Source organism: Rutilus rutilus (assembly GCF_951802725.1).
Source record: "Rutilus rutilus genome assembly, chromosome: 10".
Lineage (NCBI taxonomy): Eukaryota > Metazoa > Chordata > Actinopteri > Cypriniformes > Leuciscidae > Rutilus > Rutilus rutilus.
In genome coordinates, this window is record NC_140215.1 from 13,791,555 (window position 1) to 13,812,155 (window position 20,601).

At 38.3% G+C, this 20,601-nt stretch overlaps 1 protein-coding gene across 1 annotated transcript; it reads left to right on the plus strand.

Annotated features, from left to right (window-relative positions):
* The first annotated feature begins 889 nt into the window (after positions 1-889).
* On the plus strand, positions 890-20,381 carry LOC311298632 (interferon-induced GTP-binding protein Mx-like). The gene is made up of 12 exons (XM_084421724.1): positions 890-985; positions 3,465-3,694; positions 5,794-5,931; positions 6,084-6,238; positions 10,749-10,887; positions 10,990-11,188; positions 13,140-13,218; positions 13,365-13,487; positions 13,757-13,904; positions 18,462-18,620; positions 18,787-19,070; positions 19,449-20,381. The coding sequence occupies exons 2-12, from the start codon at positions 3,478-3,480 to the stop codon at positions 19,680-19,682; spliced, it is 1,875 nt and encodes a 624-aa protein (XP_084277850.1). The 5' UTR covers positions 890-985; positions 3,465-3,477; the 3' UTR covers positions 19,683-20,381.
* Positions 20,382-20,601: the final 220 nt, after the last annotated feature.

Consider the following 20,601-nt stretch of genomic DNA (forward strand, 5'->3'; position numbering starts at 1 on the left):
CCCCCCCGAAATCGACGCCTATGTGTGTGTGTACTGTGTACCCCCGCAAGTAGCAGTGGCCACCCCCTGGCCACCCCATGTATAAAACTCTAGTTCCGCCACTGGCTGTGTGTATTCACCATGGGTTAAGTCTCGCATTTCACCAGCGGAGATAATCCATAATGCAGCTCGTTTATGCGTTGTCTTTAGTGTGAACTGATCTCACATGAGCTCACCTAACTGTTTGGGGAGTGATTACGGTAACGCTGCCACCACACCAGTGTGAAGATAAGGTACAATGAGTCGCTGACACGAGAGACTAGTTTAGTCAAGCCTTTAATGGAGATCGAAGATATACAACAACAACAAGTAGCGCATTAACGCTCAACGTCAAGGACCACGTCACTATCCACGTCACACTCCACATACTGGCGCAACACTTTCTTTGTTCTATTTGCTGTCTTAAATTTAAAAAACTACAATACTGGTATTTTGTTTTTCAGTCTAATGGTAAAAGGTGCAAAGGAGGACCGTTAAAAATTAGGCCTCTTAGGCCTACATTGCAATAGGCCTACATTAAATGCAGACTGATTTCTAGAAAGTTGCTGTAATTCATTTTGCATTGACAAGGATTTATGGTTTGTTCGAGAACAAGCTGTTCAAAATGTGTTGTGTGTCATATCTAATAACTTGTGCAGATCGTAATAACAATATTTCTGTACAATATCGCTATACAATTTAACCTGCAGGGGCGCTTTAAGGATCGAGTAAACTGAAAGTCAAAGTGAGTAACCTAGACATGAGCTATGCAAAATTTGTATACAAATTGATAACTGAAGAAGCAGCCCCAAGAAACCATGAAATGGAAGCAAAATACCACTGGCACTGTGTTCACCAGAATTCCCTTCACATTGTGCAGTTTCAGATGAAAGGAAAGTGAAACTTTAAGCGTTTATATAACACGGTCAGCGCACCTCACATCACAGAGGCGCCGTTGGAGAACTGAGTGAGTACCTGCTTCCATAAACTCTATTCTATTCTCTCTCTCTCTCTCTCTCTCTCTCTCTCTCTCTCTCTCTCTCTCTCTCTCTCTCTCTCTCTCTCAACTCAATTTGTTACTCTGGAACGGAGTGGAGCGACTTTCTGTGCTCAAATCGTTATGTGAGTCCTTTAAATTTAATAATAATGATTATTCTGGTTGTAAGCAAACTTGACACAAACTGTAAACTTGTCCTTCAAATATCTGATTGGTTGATTGTAATGTCATTCCAGGATCAACATGAAAACATGAACATGAAAACACGTCATAAAAAACACGTTCGCCAAAAAAAAAAAAAAAAAAAAAAATGGTGCTGTAATATAGCATCATAGGCTACCGACAAATTATGATCCAAACCACCTCTGTTTCCATTTCTAAATCTTAGATGACCAGACAGAAATGAATCGTTAAAATAACACCTGATATATAGGCCTACAGACGATTTAAGACACTTTAGTAATGTCTATAAAGCGAACAGCATGTAGACGTGGCAGTAGAGACAGGTGTCGTGGCAATGAGGATGAGAGCGAGAGATTAGGCTTGTTTGAGATAAGCAAAATCTACGCAGAACCGATCACCGGTGATCAGCGCGAGATGCATGCCGGTTAGAAATGTGTCCGACTGCGGTCCGCCTGGCTCTGATGTCATGCTGACGTATGTCAAAAATCTCTCGCGAGCGCAAGCCGCACGTGTCGGATTCTGCAGTCGAGCGCAGTTGCTCTCCACCGACTGCGCTGATCAAAAGCATGCTGGGAAACGACTTGCTGACGACACAGCTTAATGCTCATTGGTTTAAACAACCGTGATGTAGGCTATTGTTCTCTTTTAAAATGTTTGATTGTAAAACTTTATGTAACGTTTTGTAAAATGTTATGTGTGAATATTCCCAAACTATCTCACAGTGCGATCTCTTTGGGTTATGCAATTTAATTTTTATAAAAATAAATAAAAAAATAAATAAAAACACATCTGTATTAAAGAAAAAATATTGATAAACATGTATTTGGAATGGAATTAAATAACAAGTAGGCTACTTTGGGTGTCTTGTTCATTTTATTTATTTTCATATAAAAGCAACAGAACTTGAATTACATCCAGTTTATTAGCAACACGAGCGTGAATCCCGTGAATCCCGCGATATCCATCTTTGATCTCGCAGGTGTCAGATCCACTCGGATCCACTACGAGAAGAGAGATCTGTCCGGCTTGCCTGCGCTTTTTTCACTCCTCCTCTCACTGCAGCCGCCTACTCTCGCATACATTTCAGGCGAGGCAAGGCGCATCTCAAACAAGCCTATTGATTAGAAAAGTTTTTGTAGGCTAGTTTATGTGAATGTTTAGTGAATATTCCCAAACTATCTGACAGTGCGATCTCTTTGGGTTATGCAATTAAATTTTTTATATATATAAAAAAAAAACACATATGTCTGTATTAAAGATTTTTTTTTTGATAAACATGTATTTGGAATGGAATTAAATAACAAGTACTTTGGGTGTCTTGTTCATTTTATTTATTTTTATATAGAAGCAACGTACAGAACTTAAATTCCATCCAGTTTATTGGCAACACTGCACGAGCGTGAATCCCGCGATATCCATCTTTGATCTCACAGGTGTCAGATCCACTGCGTGAAGAGAGAACTGTCCGGCTTGCCTGCTCTTTTTTCACTCCTCCTCTCACTGCAGCCGCCTACTCTCGACTACATTTCAGGCGAGGCAAGGCGCATCTCAAACAAGCCTATTGTCTAATAAGGCGAGAAGTTTCACTCTCAGTACACTTCCGGCTTCTGAACTGGTTGCAGTTCCTCTCTGATTCCATATGAGGGCGCTCACAGGACGAGTGCAGAATGAATGGAGGTCTATGGCGCTATACCAATAAAAATCCACTTTTCTCTGGATATAATTTTTTGTCTAGTAATTTGAATGTTGTATTCGAAAGGAGATGCAAATAAATTACACATTGCTGGGTGTTAGATTTTTTTGAGTCACTTATTTGCTTTAAAAAGTCCACCAACAAGAATCCACCAACAATAAGCCTGACTAACTAAAATAAGCCTGGCTTGTATTATAAACTTGTTTTATGGAACAGCCCTCCGAACTTTTACCTTGGTGTTTTCCTCTGTTGCTGGCACTGCCGTTTTAATAAGACCGAAATATACAGGCATTTAAAACACAATCTACGTCTCAGCACGTGTCTCACTCAGTGAAGATCCTGATGAATCCTTTGCATTAACCTGTTTTTTTTTTTTTACTTCTCTATAGACAGACATTTAAATGTCATCATGGTTTTAATAAGATGGTCAAGTTTTAATAAGGCTGTAACCTATTTTTATTTTTGTTGAACGTTCTTTCTTGAAAGATCTAAAATTGATAGGTCGTCATTGGTTGACAATTGGTCAATATCACTGATCTACAGAGAACTGTTTCTTTTTGTCATATTTTCCAGACAGAGTTCAGACATGGCTCCAAGCAGTTCTTCAAAGGGAAAGAGTAATAGTCTGAGCCAGCACTATGAAGAGAAGGTCCGCCCATGCATTGACCTAGTGGACTCTCTCAGGTCATTAGGTGTTGAAAAGGACCTGAACCTGCCAGCTATTGCTGTCATAGGTGACCAGAGCTCAGGAAAGAGTTCTGTGTTGGAAGCCCTGTCTGGAGTGGCACTACCTAGGGGAACAGGTAATAGCACAATATGCATTATACAACAGACTGGAAATACCTTTTTGCTCTTTCCTTATTTATTAGTAAAAAAAAAGTTTTTTTTTTTTTTATAAACACTTTTTGCTATATGTTAAATGTTCCCCCATATATACGATGTACATACCTGCCTGTCAACATATGTAATTCCCAACCCGATCTCACGGCAATTTGTACGAATTTTACGAGGTGGCTAATTGGTACGAATTCATAGGACCTCACTCGCACGAATTTGTAAGATTTTTGGTTAATCGTACTTATTTTACGAGTTGCCCAATTCGTATGAATTCGTACGAATGACCTACCCCTGACCACGCGGCCTGGCCCCTAAACCAATCCATCACTGTGTTTAGACAAATCATACGAGTGTGAGGTCGTACGAATTGGCCACCTTTTACTCACTCATACGAGTTGATCGTTAGATAGCGTTGGCATTTCCATACCTCCGCGCACCCTGCTTGTGCAGACATCACACGTCATCAGCGCGTTCCGTATGGCAGAGTTGTGGACAGACAGTCACAGAGCGCCACAAACAAACAGCAGCCACCTTTCACAATTCATCCTGACCAAAAACAACAAGCTTATGCTGCGTTCACACCTTAATTATGAGATGGCAACCCGTGACGTACTACTCGCTGTTTACATCCTCAGACTCTGATTTATGCGATTCTATGTCAACACTATCAACACCGAAATTAACTGCAGCAGTCAGGTGGTACAAATAAGAGTTCTGTAAGTTGTTTATGTTCATTGTAATTGTAATGTGCTTTGAGACATGACGTAGTTTAACGCCGTCTCGTGAAGCTTTGCAGACTCTGGCTGTACACGTTCATGTGTTTAGGAGGTGGTGTGGCTTTGGAGAGCGTTCTGAAGGGAGGGTGGGATCTAATGCTTTCAAAGCTAGTTTGTAGAGATGCACCGATTACAATTTTCTAGGCCGATTCCGATTTCCGATTTTTCATTGAGTTTGACCTGCCGATACCGATTTTAGCCGATTCCGATTTAATTTTTTTCTAACCACTTTACAGCACACACAAATATTTATTTTCGATCATTTCTTTAACCCTTTCACGCGTAAGTTTAAAATATTCTAACCGACACCCCCACCCCCAGAGTGAGTTTTTGCAAGGCGAACGTTCCCTTTAATGTTTCCATGGCGACGCGTCACGCGATACACCGCAGCCACAATAATACTGTATGACAGATGTGTCGCTTTTATTTCGCTTTTCCTTTTTTATTCAAAATATTCACAAACTTGCTTACCATGTCATCAACTAGCCTATCTGATTCTCTCCGATTCTCAAATACGTGTAAGTGAGTGTGTTTGGTCGTTTAAAAACCTTTATAAATAATCTTGATCTAAGTTATAACATGAGATGGGCGCCACAATGTTGTCCTGTCAGTCGGATTTACAGCACGTGAATTCATCAGTTTCTCCCGAAATAAATGCAAGAAAGTGGCCAGTGAACTGAGAAGAATAGAGTAAACTTTATAGTTAACGTACTTCCACTATGTTTGTCTGATATGAATAACACATGTCGGCAAATTATATTTGAATAGATTGTTATTGCTGCTTCCACAGACATCAGTGTGTATTTTACAAACTCCAAATGTATTGTTTTACTCGTGCTTATGTGTATTTAAATATCTGAAACCTAAAATAAACATTATGAGGTTGAAAACACTGCTTAGTTGTGATACATGACAGCGCTGAACGCGTCCGACTCTGGCTCAGCGCCAGCCAACGCGCGAAAGCACAGTTTGAATCTGGCAGTTATGCGACGTCACTGAATATTCTAAATGTGGCACCGTACTCTCAGGGGCACAGAAATAAAAATCCCATATATGAGACCGTACCGCTCAAAAGGTTAATCATGCGGCGCCCGAGTGCATTTGACCGGCATAAAATCGGCATATGTCAGACTGACCGGCCGGTTGCCGGTCATGGCCGATCACGTGAAAATCGGCCAATTCCGGTCACCAGCCGATCAATCGGTGCATCTCTACTAGTTTGCTTTTGCTAGCCTCTCTGAAATTGCCTACTCTACCTTTAAGCTGAACATCTAGTATTTTCAACACAGGTATTGTGACACGCTGTCCTCTGGTATTGAAACTGAAGAAAATTACAAAGGACAACAACTGGCATGGATTGCTGTCATATAATGGCCAAACAAAGCAACTGAAGAACCCAGCTGAAATAGAGAATGCTGTCTTAAATGGTTTGTATACTTACACATTTAAGTGTACACAGATACAGTTTATTGAGAACTTTAATTCCCTGTAAGCCTTTGAATTAACTGTTTTGTCATCTGTGGGATGTTTGTGACATGGTTGTGTTTTTTTATTTTTATATATATATATTTTTTTATAGCTCAGACAGTATTGGCTGGAGAGGGAGAAGGGATCAGTCATGAGATGATCACTCTGGAGATCCAGTCCAGTGATGTCCCTGATCTCACTCTCATTGATCTGCCAGGTATTGCTAGAATTGCCACTGGCAACCAGCCAAAAGACATCGAGAAACAAGTAAGACACTAATAGGCCTTTATCGCATCACAATAGAACGCCGGAAGTAGCCGCGAAAAATTGCTGAAGCAGCGTACTGCATCTGCTGGTTATTGCGTTCACCATGGCTGCCTGTTAATTATCACTGGACTACTTCGCTCCTTGCATCTCCCAAAAGTTTATTTTTATTTTTTTATTTTAATGGTTTAATAAAATTGTTATAACCAATTATTTAAAATGTAATGATTTACGCAAAACTTTATTCAAAGATTAAACCAAATTTTTATTTTGACGGGTTGCTGTGTAGACCTTTGAGTCTCTCTGTGTTTTATAATATGACGATAGTTTCTCAAGGGAGCCTCCATTTCCGAACTTTTAAACGGAACGCAAGAACAACTGTAGAGACAAACGCACTCGGTCGTTTCTCTCTACCTGGCTTTGAACTCACCGCATTAACCCTATAACTGCCAGTGCAAAATAAAACACCGACAAGCATGCATATTGGACATGTCCCCTTTAAGAAGTCGTTCATGAGAGTTTGGGGGTTGGGGTTAATGCTTAAGTTCAAGAACTAATGCATTAGTTCAAGAAAAAACAACTGTTGTTGTTCTGTCACTGCAATCCTGCCTCTGTGTATTTTTGTTAGCACAAAAGCTACAATACTGTTTTTATTTCTGTTCAATTTGTAGAAAGGAGTTCAGTTAGGAGGTCACACACAGCCTCAAACAGAAGTTCTGAAAGCTCATAAATGTACAGTAAGGTCTGAGGAGCAGTCAGTAAAAACCTTTTACAGTGCTTGTATATTGTTTTCTTTCAATGCATTTGATAATTCATACTCATAAGTAGACCTGAAATGCCATGCATAAGAAGATTATTATATACCCTAACAAACCCTAACCCTAATTTCAAAATGCACCTGCTTACTATTTTTCCAGTCATGAATTTTGTCATTGAGGATTTCTGAAAAATCATGCAAATATCTCGTCTCGTTCACGTGAACCCAATGTCGTGTCTCGTCTCGTCACATCCCTAACTATTTGTATATGGAAATTTTTAGAAATGTTTACAGCATTCCAATATGTTGGATAACAGCTCCTTTAAACACAGTTCCTCAGTTAAAATATACCATATATGGTTCCTCAGAAAAAATATAAATGCTTATGTACACAATATATGCTAACAAACAGGAGATGTGGTGCAGGTTATTATAATAGGAATATAACTAAGTTAAGTTACAATAATAGGGATTTAAAATAATAATACAATTTGGACTGTGCCATTTATAATGAATGTGTGTGAAAATTTTAAAAATTGTTGTGATCATAGTTTTTATTTGATTTAATTCTGATAAAAAAAACCTAGAGCAACAGCAACAGTAAAGATACAACACTAAAAGGAAGAACAAATACAGTATATACATAAATACACACATAAACATACAAGCACACATATTAAATAAAAAATTAAATGTATGTGTAGGTGTTTGTATGTGTGAATATGTGTGTGTGTGTGTGTGTGTGTGTGTGTGTGTGTGTGTGTGTGTGTGTGTGTGTGTGTGTGTGTGTGTGTGTGTGTGTGTGTGTGTTTGTGAGTGTGTGCATTTACCTACACATATACATAAATACGCGCATAAAATGAAAAGATACAGCAAATAATACTTCAGGGAATATTAAAAGGAACAAACAGATAAACTGTGGCAGCAAATTATCATATAAATTAACCCTCATACTTTATTTTAGTCTACTATACCATATTCAACCCTCATTCTTATACAGTATATATATATATATATATATATATATATATATATATATATATATTATATAAAAAAAAATACAGTGACAAACATACATACAAATAATATATAATTGTTTTTATTTACTTCTCAACTATGCTGTGTTTTGGGTGATATGTGGTACTTTTTTTTTTTTTTTTTTTTTTTTTTTTTTTTTTTACATATTTTGTGTAAAATTACTGTACTACACTATTACCTTGCATATTACAAATTAAAATCAAATATTTTTTTCTGGAAAAATTACTTTAATGATGAATTAGTTTCTGGATATTGATCTAGCTGTTAGAGGCAGAATTCTGCCATCTGCTGGTTAAAAAAACCCGGAGTTAGTTTTAGAAAAAAAGTATTTTGACTATATATAGCCAGCAGAGGGCCACAGAGATCCATTCATTTTTCTGGATTTGGCCAACTACTCCTATCACAACTTTTTAGGGCCCGAGCACCGATGATGAGTGGACCCTTTTGGGGACCCTATTGGAATTGCTCTGTTTACTAGTATTCTTCTTCTCCAAAGCGCTTTTTTGAGGACCTAAACATGCTCGAAAACTCATCAGCTTTGCACACGCGTCAGAATTGCGATATGGGTTTCAGAAGTGGGTGTGGCAAAATGGCTCAATAACGCCACCTACAATATTTCAACGAAGTGCCCCTGGCGCTACATTTCACGCACAGGTATGAAATTCGCTAGACACAAGTAACAGGCCAATATTTACAAAAAAGTCCCGTGGGCAAAATCTGAAAACCAAACAGGAAGTGAGATATTTTGAATTTTCTCTGCAAAATTGGTGCAGTTTTTGCCATTTCAGACGTTGTACTTTGACAAATTCCTCCTAGAGATTTAATCAGATCCAGATCATATTTTGTCAGTCTAATCTAAGGGCCTTTACATTAAATTGCAAAGATCTTGAGTTTTCGCTGAAGGGTGTGTCCGTGGCAGCCTGACAAAATCTTATGTTTCGCCATGATACAGGAAGTTGTTGTAACTCAGACATACAGTGTCGGACCTGCCCCAAACTCAACATGTTTTATTTAAGTCCCGGCCTGAAGACATCTACATGCCAATATTCAGTTACAGTAATAGCGCCACCTGTGAGCAACAGGAAATGGCACTTTTTACACTGTGATTAACTCCTTATAGAGATTTAACCAGATCAACATCGTGTATGGTCAGTGTAATCCTAAGGCCTTAGCGGTGGTATATTGTAAAGATCTTGAGTTTTCGCTGAAGGGTGTGTCCGTGGCGGCCTGACAAATTCTGATGTTTCGCCGTGAAAGAGGAAGCTGTTGTAACTCAGGCATACAATGTCCAATCTGCCCCAAACTTGACATGTTTGATAAGAGTCCTGCCCTGAAGACATCTGCATGCCCATATTCAGTTATAGTAATAGCGCCACCTCCTGGCAACAGGAAGTGACATGCTTTACACTGTAATTCACTCCAAGAAACATATTAAAATATGCCATGAAGAACCAAACATGATAGAAACATGTTAAATCATGCAACACTTGGCTAAGTGCTAATGTATGCGATTATTGCCACGAAAGAGGAAGTTGTGGTAACTCAGGCATACGATGTCCGATCTGCCCTGAACTTCACATGTTTGTTTGACAATATTCAGTTATAGTATTAGTGCCAGCTGCTGGTAGCAGGAAGTGTGACAAATACAAATGACTTGACATAGTCCTCCTATATTTACATACTGCCCACCGTGCTCTGTTTTCCTAAAGCCGCCACAGGCTTGTGGCACAGGTGTGAGGGCCCTTTTATCGCTGCTTGCAGCTTTAATTTATACATATTTTTGTGAAAGTTTAGAATTTGTTGTTGAGGTATGAGGTGTTTTGAAGTGTCTGTTTTTGTAATAATCCCACATAAATTATATAAAAATATACAGTAGCTAAAATTCCTAAAAAAAAAAATGTATAAAAAAAATAATTAACTTTAGAATAAGATTATATAAAAACATATGTAAAATATAGCTGCAAGCACAGCAGCAATAACCGTACGGAGACAAATGCAAATAATCCAATAAGACATGCCAACATGGCTGGGAGCATCAGACCAACTGCAACAACGAGAAAATAAAGACATTTTTAAATTATTTCAGGTTATTTCAGATTTCAGATCGCTGTAAAATCACATAAACAGTCACTAGTAATTTGATTTAATGGTTCATCACTTTTGACCAATAGGCGGTGCTGTGTCCAATTTGATGTCAATATGCTAAAGTATTGCAGAGATTCATTTTGAGTCATTTTAGAGTCATATTAGAGTCATTTTGTCATCATGCCTAAATTTTGTTAATGCGGTAAACAAAAATGGGTTTGTCTATCGACACGAAATCCATAACTTTTTAATAGCATGGTCTGAAATCAATATTATGTATGGCAGATTGTGAAAGACCTAAATTCTTTGCAATCTCTCATTGAGGAATGTGATTTTTTGTTGTTGTTGACAATTCGGGAATGAACAAATCACAAATTCTTGATTTTATTGCATTTTTCAAAATGTCCCAACTTTTCTTGATTTGGGGTTAGTCAAAAAGTCCCATGCCACTGAGATGAAGGGAAAAATGAAACATCAAAAGGGTCTGAACGGACCCCAAACACCATATAAGTGTCAATAAATCTTCAGTATAAAAAAAAATCTGTCAAGGCTTGAGTATCAGATAACAGTATGTATTATAGATGCATTGATTCTTGCAGCACTGCATTCCCTAATTTTGGTTTTCTATAACAGATAAAAGATCTAATTGAAAAGTTCATTAAAAGACAAGAAACCATCAGCTTGGTTGTGGTGCCTGCAAACATTGACATCGCCACCACTGAGGCACTGCAGATGGCATCCAAAGTAGATTCAACTGGACAAAGGACCCTGGGTACAAATAGGCTACTCACTGAATATGTGAACTATTGTCTGTAGTTTATCTTGTTTTGTGAAATAGCAAAAATAATACAAATCTTTCTCTTTGCATTTTCAGGTATTCTGACTAAACCGGACTTAGTTGACAAAGGCATGGAGGAGACGGTGGTCAAAACAGTCAATAATCAAGTGATACCACTGAAGAAGGGCTACATGATTGTAAAGTGCCGAGGCCAGCAAGACATCAATGAGAAGCTTGGTCTGGTCAAAGCACTGGAAAAAGAAAGATGTTTTTTTTATGAAAATGCTCATTTCAGGCAAGAAAAGAATATCTAACACAAACCATATATGCAAGAAAAACTGTAGAGTGAAAAAAATAAAGCCAAGAAGTTTGTGAGAGATATATGAGCAATATTACACGAGTAGCAGTGTGAACAACGGAGTGTCTTTAAAAACCCTCTTTTGTGCAGAACTACTTCCTTCCGCCATGGATTCAAATCTCAAGTTGACAGTTTAACAGTTGAGCCCAAGCCTCCGTTACTAATTCTAAAAATGTAGAACTTGTAACAAAGGAACGAGGTGGCTACCCCACCCCCTCAGTATAAGAAGAGCAACATAACGTCATAACGACATTCAAAACAAGCACACCTCTTCCTCACTTCACACAGCAAGGAGGGTGATCTGGTGAGACACCTCACTTAATGCTATCAGAGAACCGGGGTTATGCAAGTAACCTATTGTTCTCATTCAAGCATACGTTTCGGTTTCTCACTATGGGATATCCTAACTCCCGTATTGCCAGATAGCCTGTCTTGAAGTCTCCTGCCAACCATAAGTACCGCCTCCAAGGCTGGACAAGTCATGAGTCATGACTCAAACTCCACGCTCATTACTGCATGAGCTAAAGTTTGAGCTGTAACATCCAGTTTATAAAACCTTGAAAATGTCCGAATTGTGACTCCTTTAAAGAGAGCCCACGAAGTTGACATTCCCCTTGTTGAGTGTGCACGTAAACCAGCTGGGGGCACATGACCCTTAATGGAAAATGCCAACAAAATTGCCTCCACTATCCAGTGCGACAAACGCTGCTTAGTGATCGGCTTCCCCGTACGTGGTTTCACTCTAGCATTCTGTATGGTTCTGATATGGCTGTCAGACAGACCGGTTGTATTCAAATTGAACCACTCACTGGCCAGTGTTCTGGTTGAGGATGAAAGATCTCCCCCCATGCCTGTGACAGTAGATCTCTGCATAACAGGAGAGACCACGGGTCATGGGTCGTTAGAGCCCTGTACGGGCCAAAAAATCCGGTCCTAACCTGGCCCCAGCCCGACAACGTCTGCAATTTTTCAGCCCGAACCCAACCTGACCCGAGACCAACATCAATATCACTTTAAGCTCTCTCTGACGCATCTCTGATGCGCGCTGTCTATGCTACACGCACACACACACACACACACACGCTACTAAGAGGTACACTTTTATTATAGGCCTCAAACATAACTACCACCACCGGAATACACGGAAGGAGTGGATCCCATAGTGAGACACCAAAACGTATGCTTGAAAGAAAACAACTTCCTTGTTCTGACTCACTCATAAAGACAGTTTTTGCTGCCATCTAAAGGCGTAATAATTTAAGTTTCACTCAAGGCCATATCAGGATCCTTTCTCAATACCAAATACGGCATACTTATATAAAATATTATTTAATGAACAACAATATTTAAATTAACAACAATCGCCATTATAAAAGACAATAGGGAATAAACAAGCAAACAATTAAGTCAAACGTACAAGCAGTACAGGATTTAAGTGAAATAACCTATGAAACTTAATTTTCCCCTTAAACAAAATCGATTTGCTCTGGAACAAGTAATAGATTAATAAGACCAAGGATTGCCTGTTTGATATACCCAAAATTAATTATATCTCATGTTTAACCACTATCTACATAAGATCCAGTAGCAAATTCCTGAAGGACTGGCCGATATGACGCTGTGCAATGAGCACATGAGCGCTGAACGGCCGGCCCACTGAAACACCCTTGTTGAGGTGCATCCTCAGAGTTGGACTTTTGTTTTGCAGTTTACAGTGTTTAGGGCACTTGACAGACTGCACTATAATGTGTGTCAGGTATCAGGGACATTTGTGTGGCATTTTAAAAATGGTCTTTTTTATTATTTATATTTACACATATAAATTATGCAAAATTCTCCAGTTGTCTTCAAATTCTTTGTTACTATTGAAATGATTTTTTCCCTTCAGGTCTCTTCTTGAGGAGGGAAAAGCTACAGTACCCCTTCTTGCAGAAAGACTTACAAAAGAATTGGTTGAACACATTTATGTGCGTAAGCAAAGTTACATGACATACCTAGTTTATTAGAGTTTGCCTTAAAGAAACAAAAGACTGAAGTAAATTAAAGTCAGAATAGGGTCCGATTTTTTTTTTGCATTAATGTCTCCATTTCCATCTTATTTCTTCACTTTTAGAAAACGCTGCCACAGTTGCAGAAACAACTTGAGAGCAAATTAGAGAAGACGAATGAGGATCTTAGGGCACTGGGAGATGGAGTTCCAACTGATGAACATGAGAAGAGCAATTTTCTGATTACAGTAAAAAAACAAAAAACAAAACACTACTGGACATATCTGGTGGTGAATGCCACAGAACGTCCTCAACTTTATTTTCCCATTAATGTACACTCACCGGCACCATCCAGCTAGACTTCTGAGTTTTCTATGAAGTTTCATTATATTGGTCCTAAATTATTGTTAATGACCTAACCCTAAGCTGGAAGTATTTATTGTATATGTTCCACCCCAGCAATGTTTTTACTTGGATTTAATTTTTAAACATTTTATTTTATTTTTGTGCTCTTCAGAAAATTCGCCAGTTCAATGATGACCTTGAAGGAGTAAAGAGGGCAGAAGAAGATCTAAAAAACTCAGACTCAGACATGAGGGTCTTCACCAAAATCAGGGAGGATTTTGGAAAATGGAAACTCGTCCTGACTGCCAAATCCATTAAGAGTGAGTTTATAATAGAATTGTTGCATTAGCATTATAGCGTTACCCTGATTAAAATGATCCTGTATACAGTGATGGACCACTGCTCTCTTGTGGGATGCAACCACAAGTAGTGACATTTTATGCAAACTTTTTGTTCCCTCCTTCATGGAACGAGTAACCGAGACGTTACTTTTTACGGAAAGTAATGTTACATTACTCTTTCTAACCTGGACTTGGTTTACTTGTACTATTTTTGGTAAATGTAAAGGCATTTTCACACCTAAACTGAAATGAATAAGCAATGAATGAAATTCACACCAGCACAGTAGAGGGCACTGCTCAAACAAACCTTTCTGCTGTGCTGAAACACAACGCCTCTGCACTTACTCCCGATTTCTCTCAACATGGGAACAGGAGAGGTGTCAGTCAATAAATGGAAAAAGTAACTTGCGTTACTTATTTGAAAAAGTAACTCAGATATTTTGTTGTAAATTTAAAAGTAATGTTTTAATGCTGTAAATTTAGGTATAGATTCTGGGTCTTAGCACTAGTTTATGAAAAACATTTTGTAAGCTTTCTATAATCGCTGAACACATCAGACACACTTTTAGCAGAATTGTAATGTCCTTGCGTTATTCAGCCTGAAGGTGGCACTCTAATGATGATTGACATACTTTAGTATTGGTTACACGTCAAACGCTTAGAACACCTTTTCCCAACTGGCGAGAGCAGGGGGGGTGCCGTGTAAAAACTCCATCAAACATTTGGTTATGTCCGTGCTGTCAACGCTAATGCATGCGAATAATGTTTTTCAGTTTAATGCGTTAAATATTAAATATTAACGCAGCATCCATTTTTTCTGTCATCATTTTGCTAGCGTTACATTATGTAATCACGTTCTTCTTCATGCAAATGCTTTTAAACCATTCAAGCGTTAAAAGACAAAAGAGAACGCGCTGCGTAATAATAACACACAATTATACCAAAATGTCCGTTTTGTTGAGTGTCCTCATAAGAGCAGTCTTAAATTAGTTAAAGTCTTAAATGAACTAAAAGAGTTGTGAGAAAATGGGACGAGATCTGGGCCATGTGCAGCAGTGTATGGAAAGCCATGTGCGCTAAAAACACGTGAATTTGAATGCCAACAACGCGTATTTAGCGTGAAATATGCTTTAAATACGTGCTGTTTGCACGTGACAAATTAGCGCGTTAAATACGCATATTCAATGCATATTTAATATGTGAAATGCACATTAAATACACACTCAAATACGCTTGAAATAAACATTAAAAATCAGTTTGAACGGGTCAGAGTCATGAGCTGTGTCCCAATGTTGAAGGCTGCATCCTTCGAAGGACGCAGACTTCAAGGATGCAGCCTATGCGTCCTCTGAAGGACGCACCATGTAGCCTTCCTAGGATTTCCTAATTGTGCAACCAGGTGTTCCCGATTACCGCTCCTGACGCCAAGCAACGGTGCGAGAGGACAGCTGCTATCCTGATCAGTGCCGTCGCTGGTGGGGTGCGAGGCCCTGCTCTTTGATGTGTATGCTCAATTGCGCATGAATTACTGTCACACGGACGTAGCTGTTCTAATTCTTTTGCACGCATAATCTTGCTGCAATACGTTTTTATCAAGTAGAATAATACAGCATAATCATGCACATAGTCTCAGCTATGACTTTTTGCTATTTATTTCAGAGGGAAAAAAAAATCAACTGTGCAACCAGTGGCTTTACATCAAGTCAGCTCGAGAATTTTCATCGAGAATCCGCATATTTAACTCAACGTGTATCTTAATGGTCCAGTGGTAGAACTTTCGCCAAGCGTGTCATACCCCTTTTCCACCAACAAGAACCAGGTGCTGGTTCGGAGCTAGAGCTAGTGCCGGTTCGGAGTTGGTTCGACTGACGAGCCTCCAAAGAACCGGTTTGCTTTTCCACAGGCTAAAAGAGCCAACGCAGAGCCAGGTCTTACGTCACAGCTACGTCTCATCTTTCTCAGAGGTTCTGGGTTCGAATCCGCTCTCGTATGGTTTTATTTTTCTCGTATAACGTTAGTTTTTTTTTTCTCATCAAAACCGATTATGTTAATCAGTGGTTGTATATCAAGCAGGGACACATTTGTGTGCATTATGTTAGAGCATCCACAACGGATTGAAGCGCGCGTCCAAATGAAGACAGTGCGGCGTGTGCGCAATTAAGCCACACGAGAAAACTGGGCTGCTGAAGACTTGGGTCTAACCATTTCTGTGAGCTTAGGGGGGTGTACCGTATAGGCTACCACCATTTAACATGCTATTGATCAGCTTATTCAGCCTATTTATTTAGTCTTTTTTTTTTTTTTTTTTTTTTTGTATAACCTTTAAAATAATACATTTAAATAGCAGTTTTATGAAAATTTTGATCAAAATAAAATTGCCTTGTTTTTCTCCACTCATGCCTTTTTGTTAATAAACACATTAGTGGACTTTCTAGCTTTAACATCAAAGCATTAACATTTGTGTGGGAAATCAGTTACAGTAGAGGTAAGCAATCAATGCAAGTTTAAGATACAGACCATTGTAATCAATATCTGTCTTTGGAAAACAAAGTGAGCTTTTGCTGTGCTTACATTTACAGATAGGTGGCGCTTATTGAAACCTTTTTGTTCAGAGATTGGGCACTCATTAGACAAACAGTAATTAAGTACACATGTGATATTATCAATTTAAATGAATTTAAAGACTTAAAGTATTTAAATATGGTATTTAAGACTTTATCTATAAGTATTTAAGACTTTCAGGATTAGAATGAGAGCTTGTGCTCAGGTCAGGACAGGTATAAGAACTTGATTTGGCTTTCCTGACAGCAGAAGTATTCTACTGTACTAAAGTCCTAGGCCACCCTGATAATTGGTATTAAAGCAATTTATCTGTAAAAATTATGAGGCAATTTGTTAAAGCACTTTACAAAATTTAATGTAAACATATAAACATAAAAATACCAAGTAGCGCCTAGCCTATTATGTTTTTTTTTTTTTTTTTTTTAACCACACACAAAACAATTAACACGTTTGAGAATTTGGATGAGTGAAATTCACGTTTTTTTTTTTTTTTATTGCCAGAGTATCCGAAGCTCGTGTAAAGCAGAAACTGACCCGCCAGCAATAATATTTGGCCCGCGCCTGGTTCTGAAATAGATCTGTCACCTCAACAGCAACATTTACTCACAATCACTTCGTCTTTAGGGATTTTGCCTTCAAAATAAAAGTAGGCTACGAGAATGTTTTAGCAGAAATGTTATATTTTCAGATTAATTGAGAGCTTTTAATTTGAAAAGTTCAGTAAAACATTCAAAAGAATCTGTGGATCAAGACACACCGGTTTCGACCCCCTGCCAAATTATTACCCCCCTAGTTGAAGTCAGTACCTGATTGCTTAATCCTAACCCCACCCCTAACCCTAACCTCTCCCCCACAACTAATCCTAAACCTACCAATGCTAGGGGGGTAATAATTTGGCGGAGGTCGAAATTCGGTCGAACACCTGTTTTGCCTTCACAAAATTAGGTAGGATGAACTCATTGTTGTCTTGACATTCTCCTTTGTATGACATATTTTCGATGTCATCTTTCCTCTTTAGACTCTTTAATAATGACATTTTTCTCTCACCAGCTAGCTTAAATGTTAACATCACTCTGCACATGACATAATAGCGTACCTCAAGCACGCAATAAAAAAAAATGCAGTTTACTACATGAGGATGCCAAGGAATAATTCTGTTCATCAATTCATTTCTTAAATTATCTGTTGACTATGTTCTGGCCTGCCATCTAGTGGCAAATTTTTTTTTTTTGGCCCGATGCCAAACTTGCAGGTGGGGCCATTTGCATTTAAAGACATACACACACTTACGTGACACAAAAACGTGTTTTTTGCTCACACCCATAAAGGGGCAATTTTGACAAGCTATAATAAATTATCTGGGGGGTATTTTGAGCTGAAATTTCACAGACACATTCTGGGGACATCTTGTGAAACCGGGGCATAATATAAAATAGAAGTAGATAGAGTAGAAAAAATAAAAAGGGAGTTCATATTCACTGCTTGTATGCATTGACGAAAATTTAGGCATGTGCAGTAATATTGAAAAGTGAGGATGTGACACTTCGTGATATCGTATCGAATCGTTGACATGATATTCGTAATCGAATTGAATCGTGAGATCAGTGACGATTCACACCCCTGACAAATAATGTAAACCACTTAACTATGGGGATCAAGGAAGGTAAGCTGTTTGATTCCTATCTAGCTGCATCATCAAGGGGCATTAATGCTGATGGATTCCAATGAATTTTTGTTACCCAAAAATGTACCAAATATGAGATTTAAACATTCAGGAATGGAAACTGAAATATTTGAAACAGCAAAATATCGTCAGCATAAAGAGATTTTATGTGAGGTATTTAGACAGATGTATAGCTTGTTGTAACTGCTTACTTATGCTTACCAAAAGCATGATTTAACTAATGTTGTAAGTTGCAAGTTCAAAACGCCAATGGTTGTATTCAAACAATTTTTTCTGTCTTTTCTCTCTAGTGGAGGAAACCGTCAGAGATGAGGTAGAAGAGTGTATTAGGACTTGTAGAGGAAAGGAGCTTCCTGGATTTTTGAACTACAGAACTTTTGAGAACATTGTCAAGAAACACATTGAGGAGCTGGTAGAACCTGCTTTAAAGCTGCTCAAAGATGTCGCAGGTAAATAGCACCATAATGTTTGATGGTTTACTGTGCCCTCAATTTAAATTGTTCCCCTAAATTTTATGTGATTTGTTACTACTGTAGAAACAACGTTCTTTCAAAAATCATACAAATCTCTTACCTCTGCTAAACTCCTCTGCTTTCTCATCTCTTTTATTTACAGACATTGTTCACTCCTGTGTGGACCATATTGTTAACTCTCATTTCAACGCCTTCTCTCACCTGTTGAGGGCTGCTAAAGATCCAATTGAAGATTTTTTCGATGAGCAGTTTCAGAAAGCTGTGGAGAAAATACATTATCAATTTAAGATTGAGAAGATTGTCTACTGCCAAGACAGTCTCTACAGTGACCAGCTAAGCAATGTAAAACAAAAACCCATAAATAGTTATTGGAATCGCAATGCAGATTTACGCGAGATGGTATACCATCTTAACTCCTATTTCAAGGTTTGTATACCTAATAAGTAATCTTTGTTCTTTAAAAGGGTGAAGTGTGTAGTCTGTGTACCACAAAAGGCATCTAACAAAACTGCAAAATATAACGATTGTTTCTAAATTCTAAATACTCCAACCACTCATTCCTCTGCAAACTAGTCAATTTCCTTCTAAACAGCTACCACAGCTTGAACTGTTTACATTTAACTGATCCTGTGCATTAAACGTGGGATAGAAGAAAAAATAAACATCTTAAAATGAATAAAGAATTTTAGTTAACCTTTTACATAATCAATGGCATTATAAGAGGCCAAGTCTTGTGACAAATATTGATTTGTGCTAATTATATTTTGTGTTTACATTTAATTTGAACTTTGTTTGTATTTGTAGATTACTTCTGAACGTCTGGCTAATCAAGTTCCACTGATAGTCCAGTATCACATGCTGGACCTCTACATCTCTCAGCTTCAGAATGCAATGCTTGCCATAATTGGACGGAACAATCCAGGAATGCTGATCCAAGAAGATTCTGCTATTGCACATAAAAGGAAACATCTGAAAGAGCGACTGGAACGCCTGAAGAGTGCAGGCAAAATCCTGTCGAAGTTTGTGCATTCTACATAATTATGGGTAGCACTGTCACCTCACAGCAAGAAGCTTCTTGGTTGAAATCCTGGCTGAACCAGGAGGCTTTTTTGTTTAAAGTTTGCACATGTTGGTGCATATTTTTTTCCGGATGCTCTGGTTTCCCCTAAAATCTAAAGCCATGCAGGTCAGGCCAATTGGAGACAGTACATTGCCCGCAAGTGTAAATGTGTGAATGTGCGTATGTCTCTGTGTGTGTGTTTGCTCTGTGTCTGTAATGGACTGGCCATCTTGATCTGCTGTTTCCCTACCTTCGGCCTTAGGACAAGTGATTTGGATATATGCAAATTAAAATGTTGGTGGAAAATAAAAAGCACAAAATAAAATAAATGGTGCTGGAAAATCCCTATTATAGTGGATATACATCAATCAATTACATGGAAAACTTGCTCCTATAACGTTTCCACACTGTTCCTTTATTTTAAAGTTGGCATGAATTAATTGAAAGAATTTTCGTAATACTTTTCTTATTGTATGTTTCTGGTCTTATTTTGAATGATTAATACTGTTTGTGAATATTTTGTTTTTGTTTTATTGCAAATTTTTGACCTTGTAATTTTGAATTAAAATATCAGAATTTTCACATGAATATGGTGTTGCATTAATAACGTGAATAATTTGTCATAATTTACTGCACTCATGATGCTGTTCTATGATGATTGGAAATTAAAGACATTTAAAGGTACTTTTTTTGCCCTATTTTATATTTTGTCCTATGATAATTACAGGAAAAGCCCTGCCTGAAAAGCATAGGGTGTCTCAGGAGCTGTTCGGCTGTGACTGCTAGAGGGTGGCATATAGTATTGTACTCGTAGGCCTACTGTACGGAGAGAAGAGCTGCCAAGCCGTGCCAATGCATTAACTTCACAATTTTCACAATACAACTTTTAACACACTT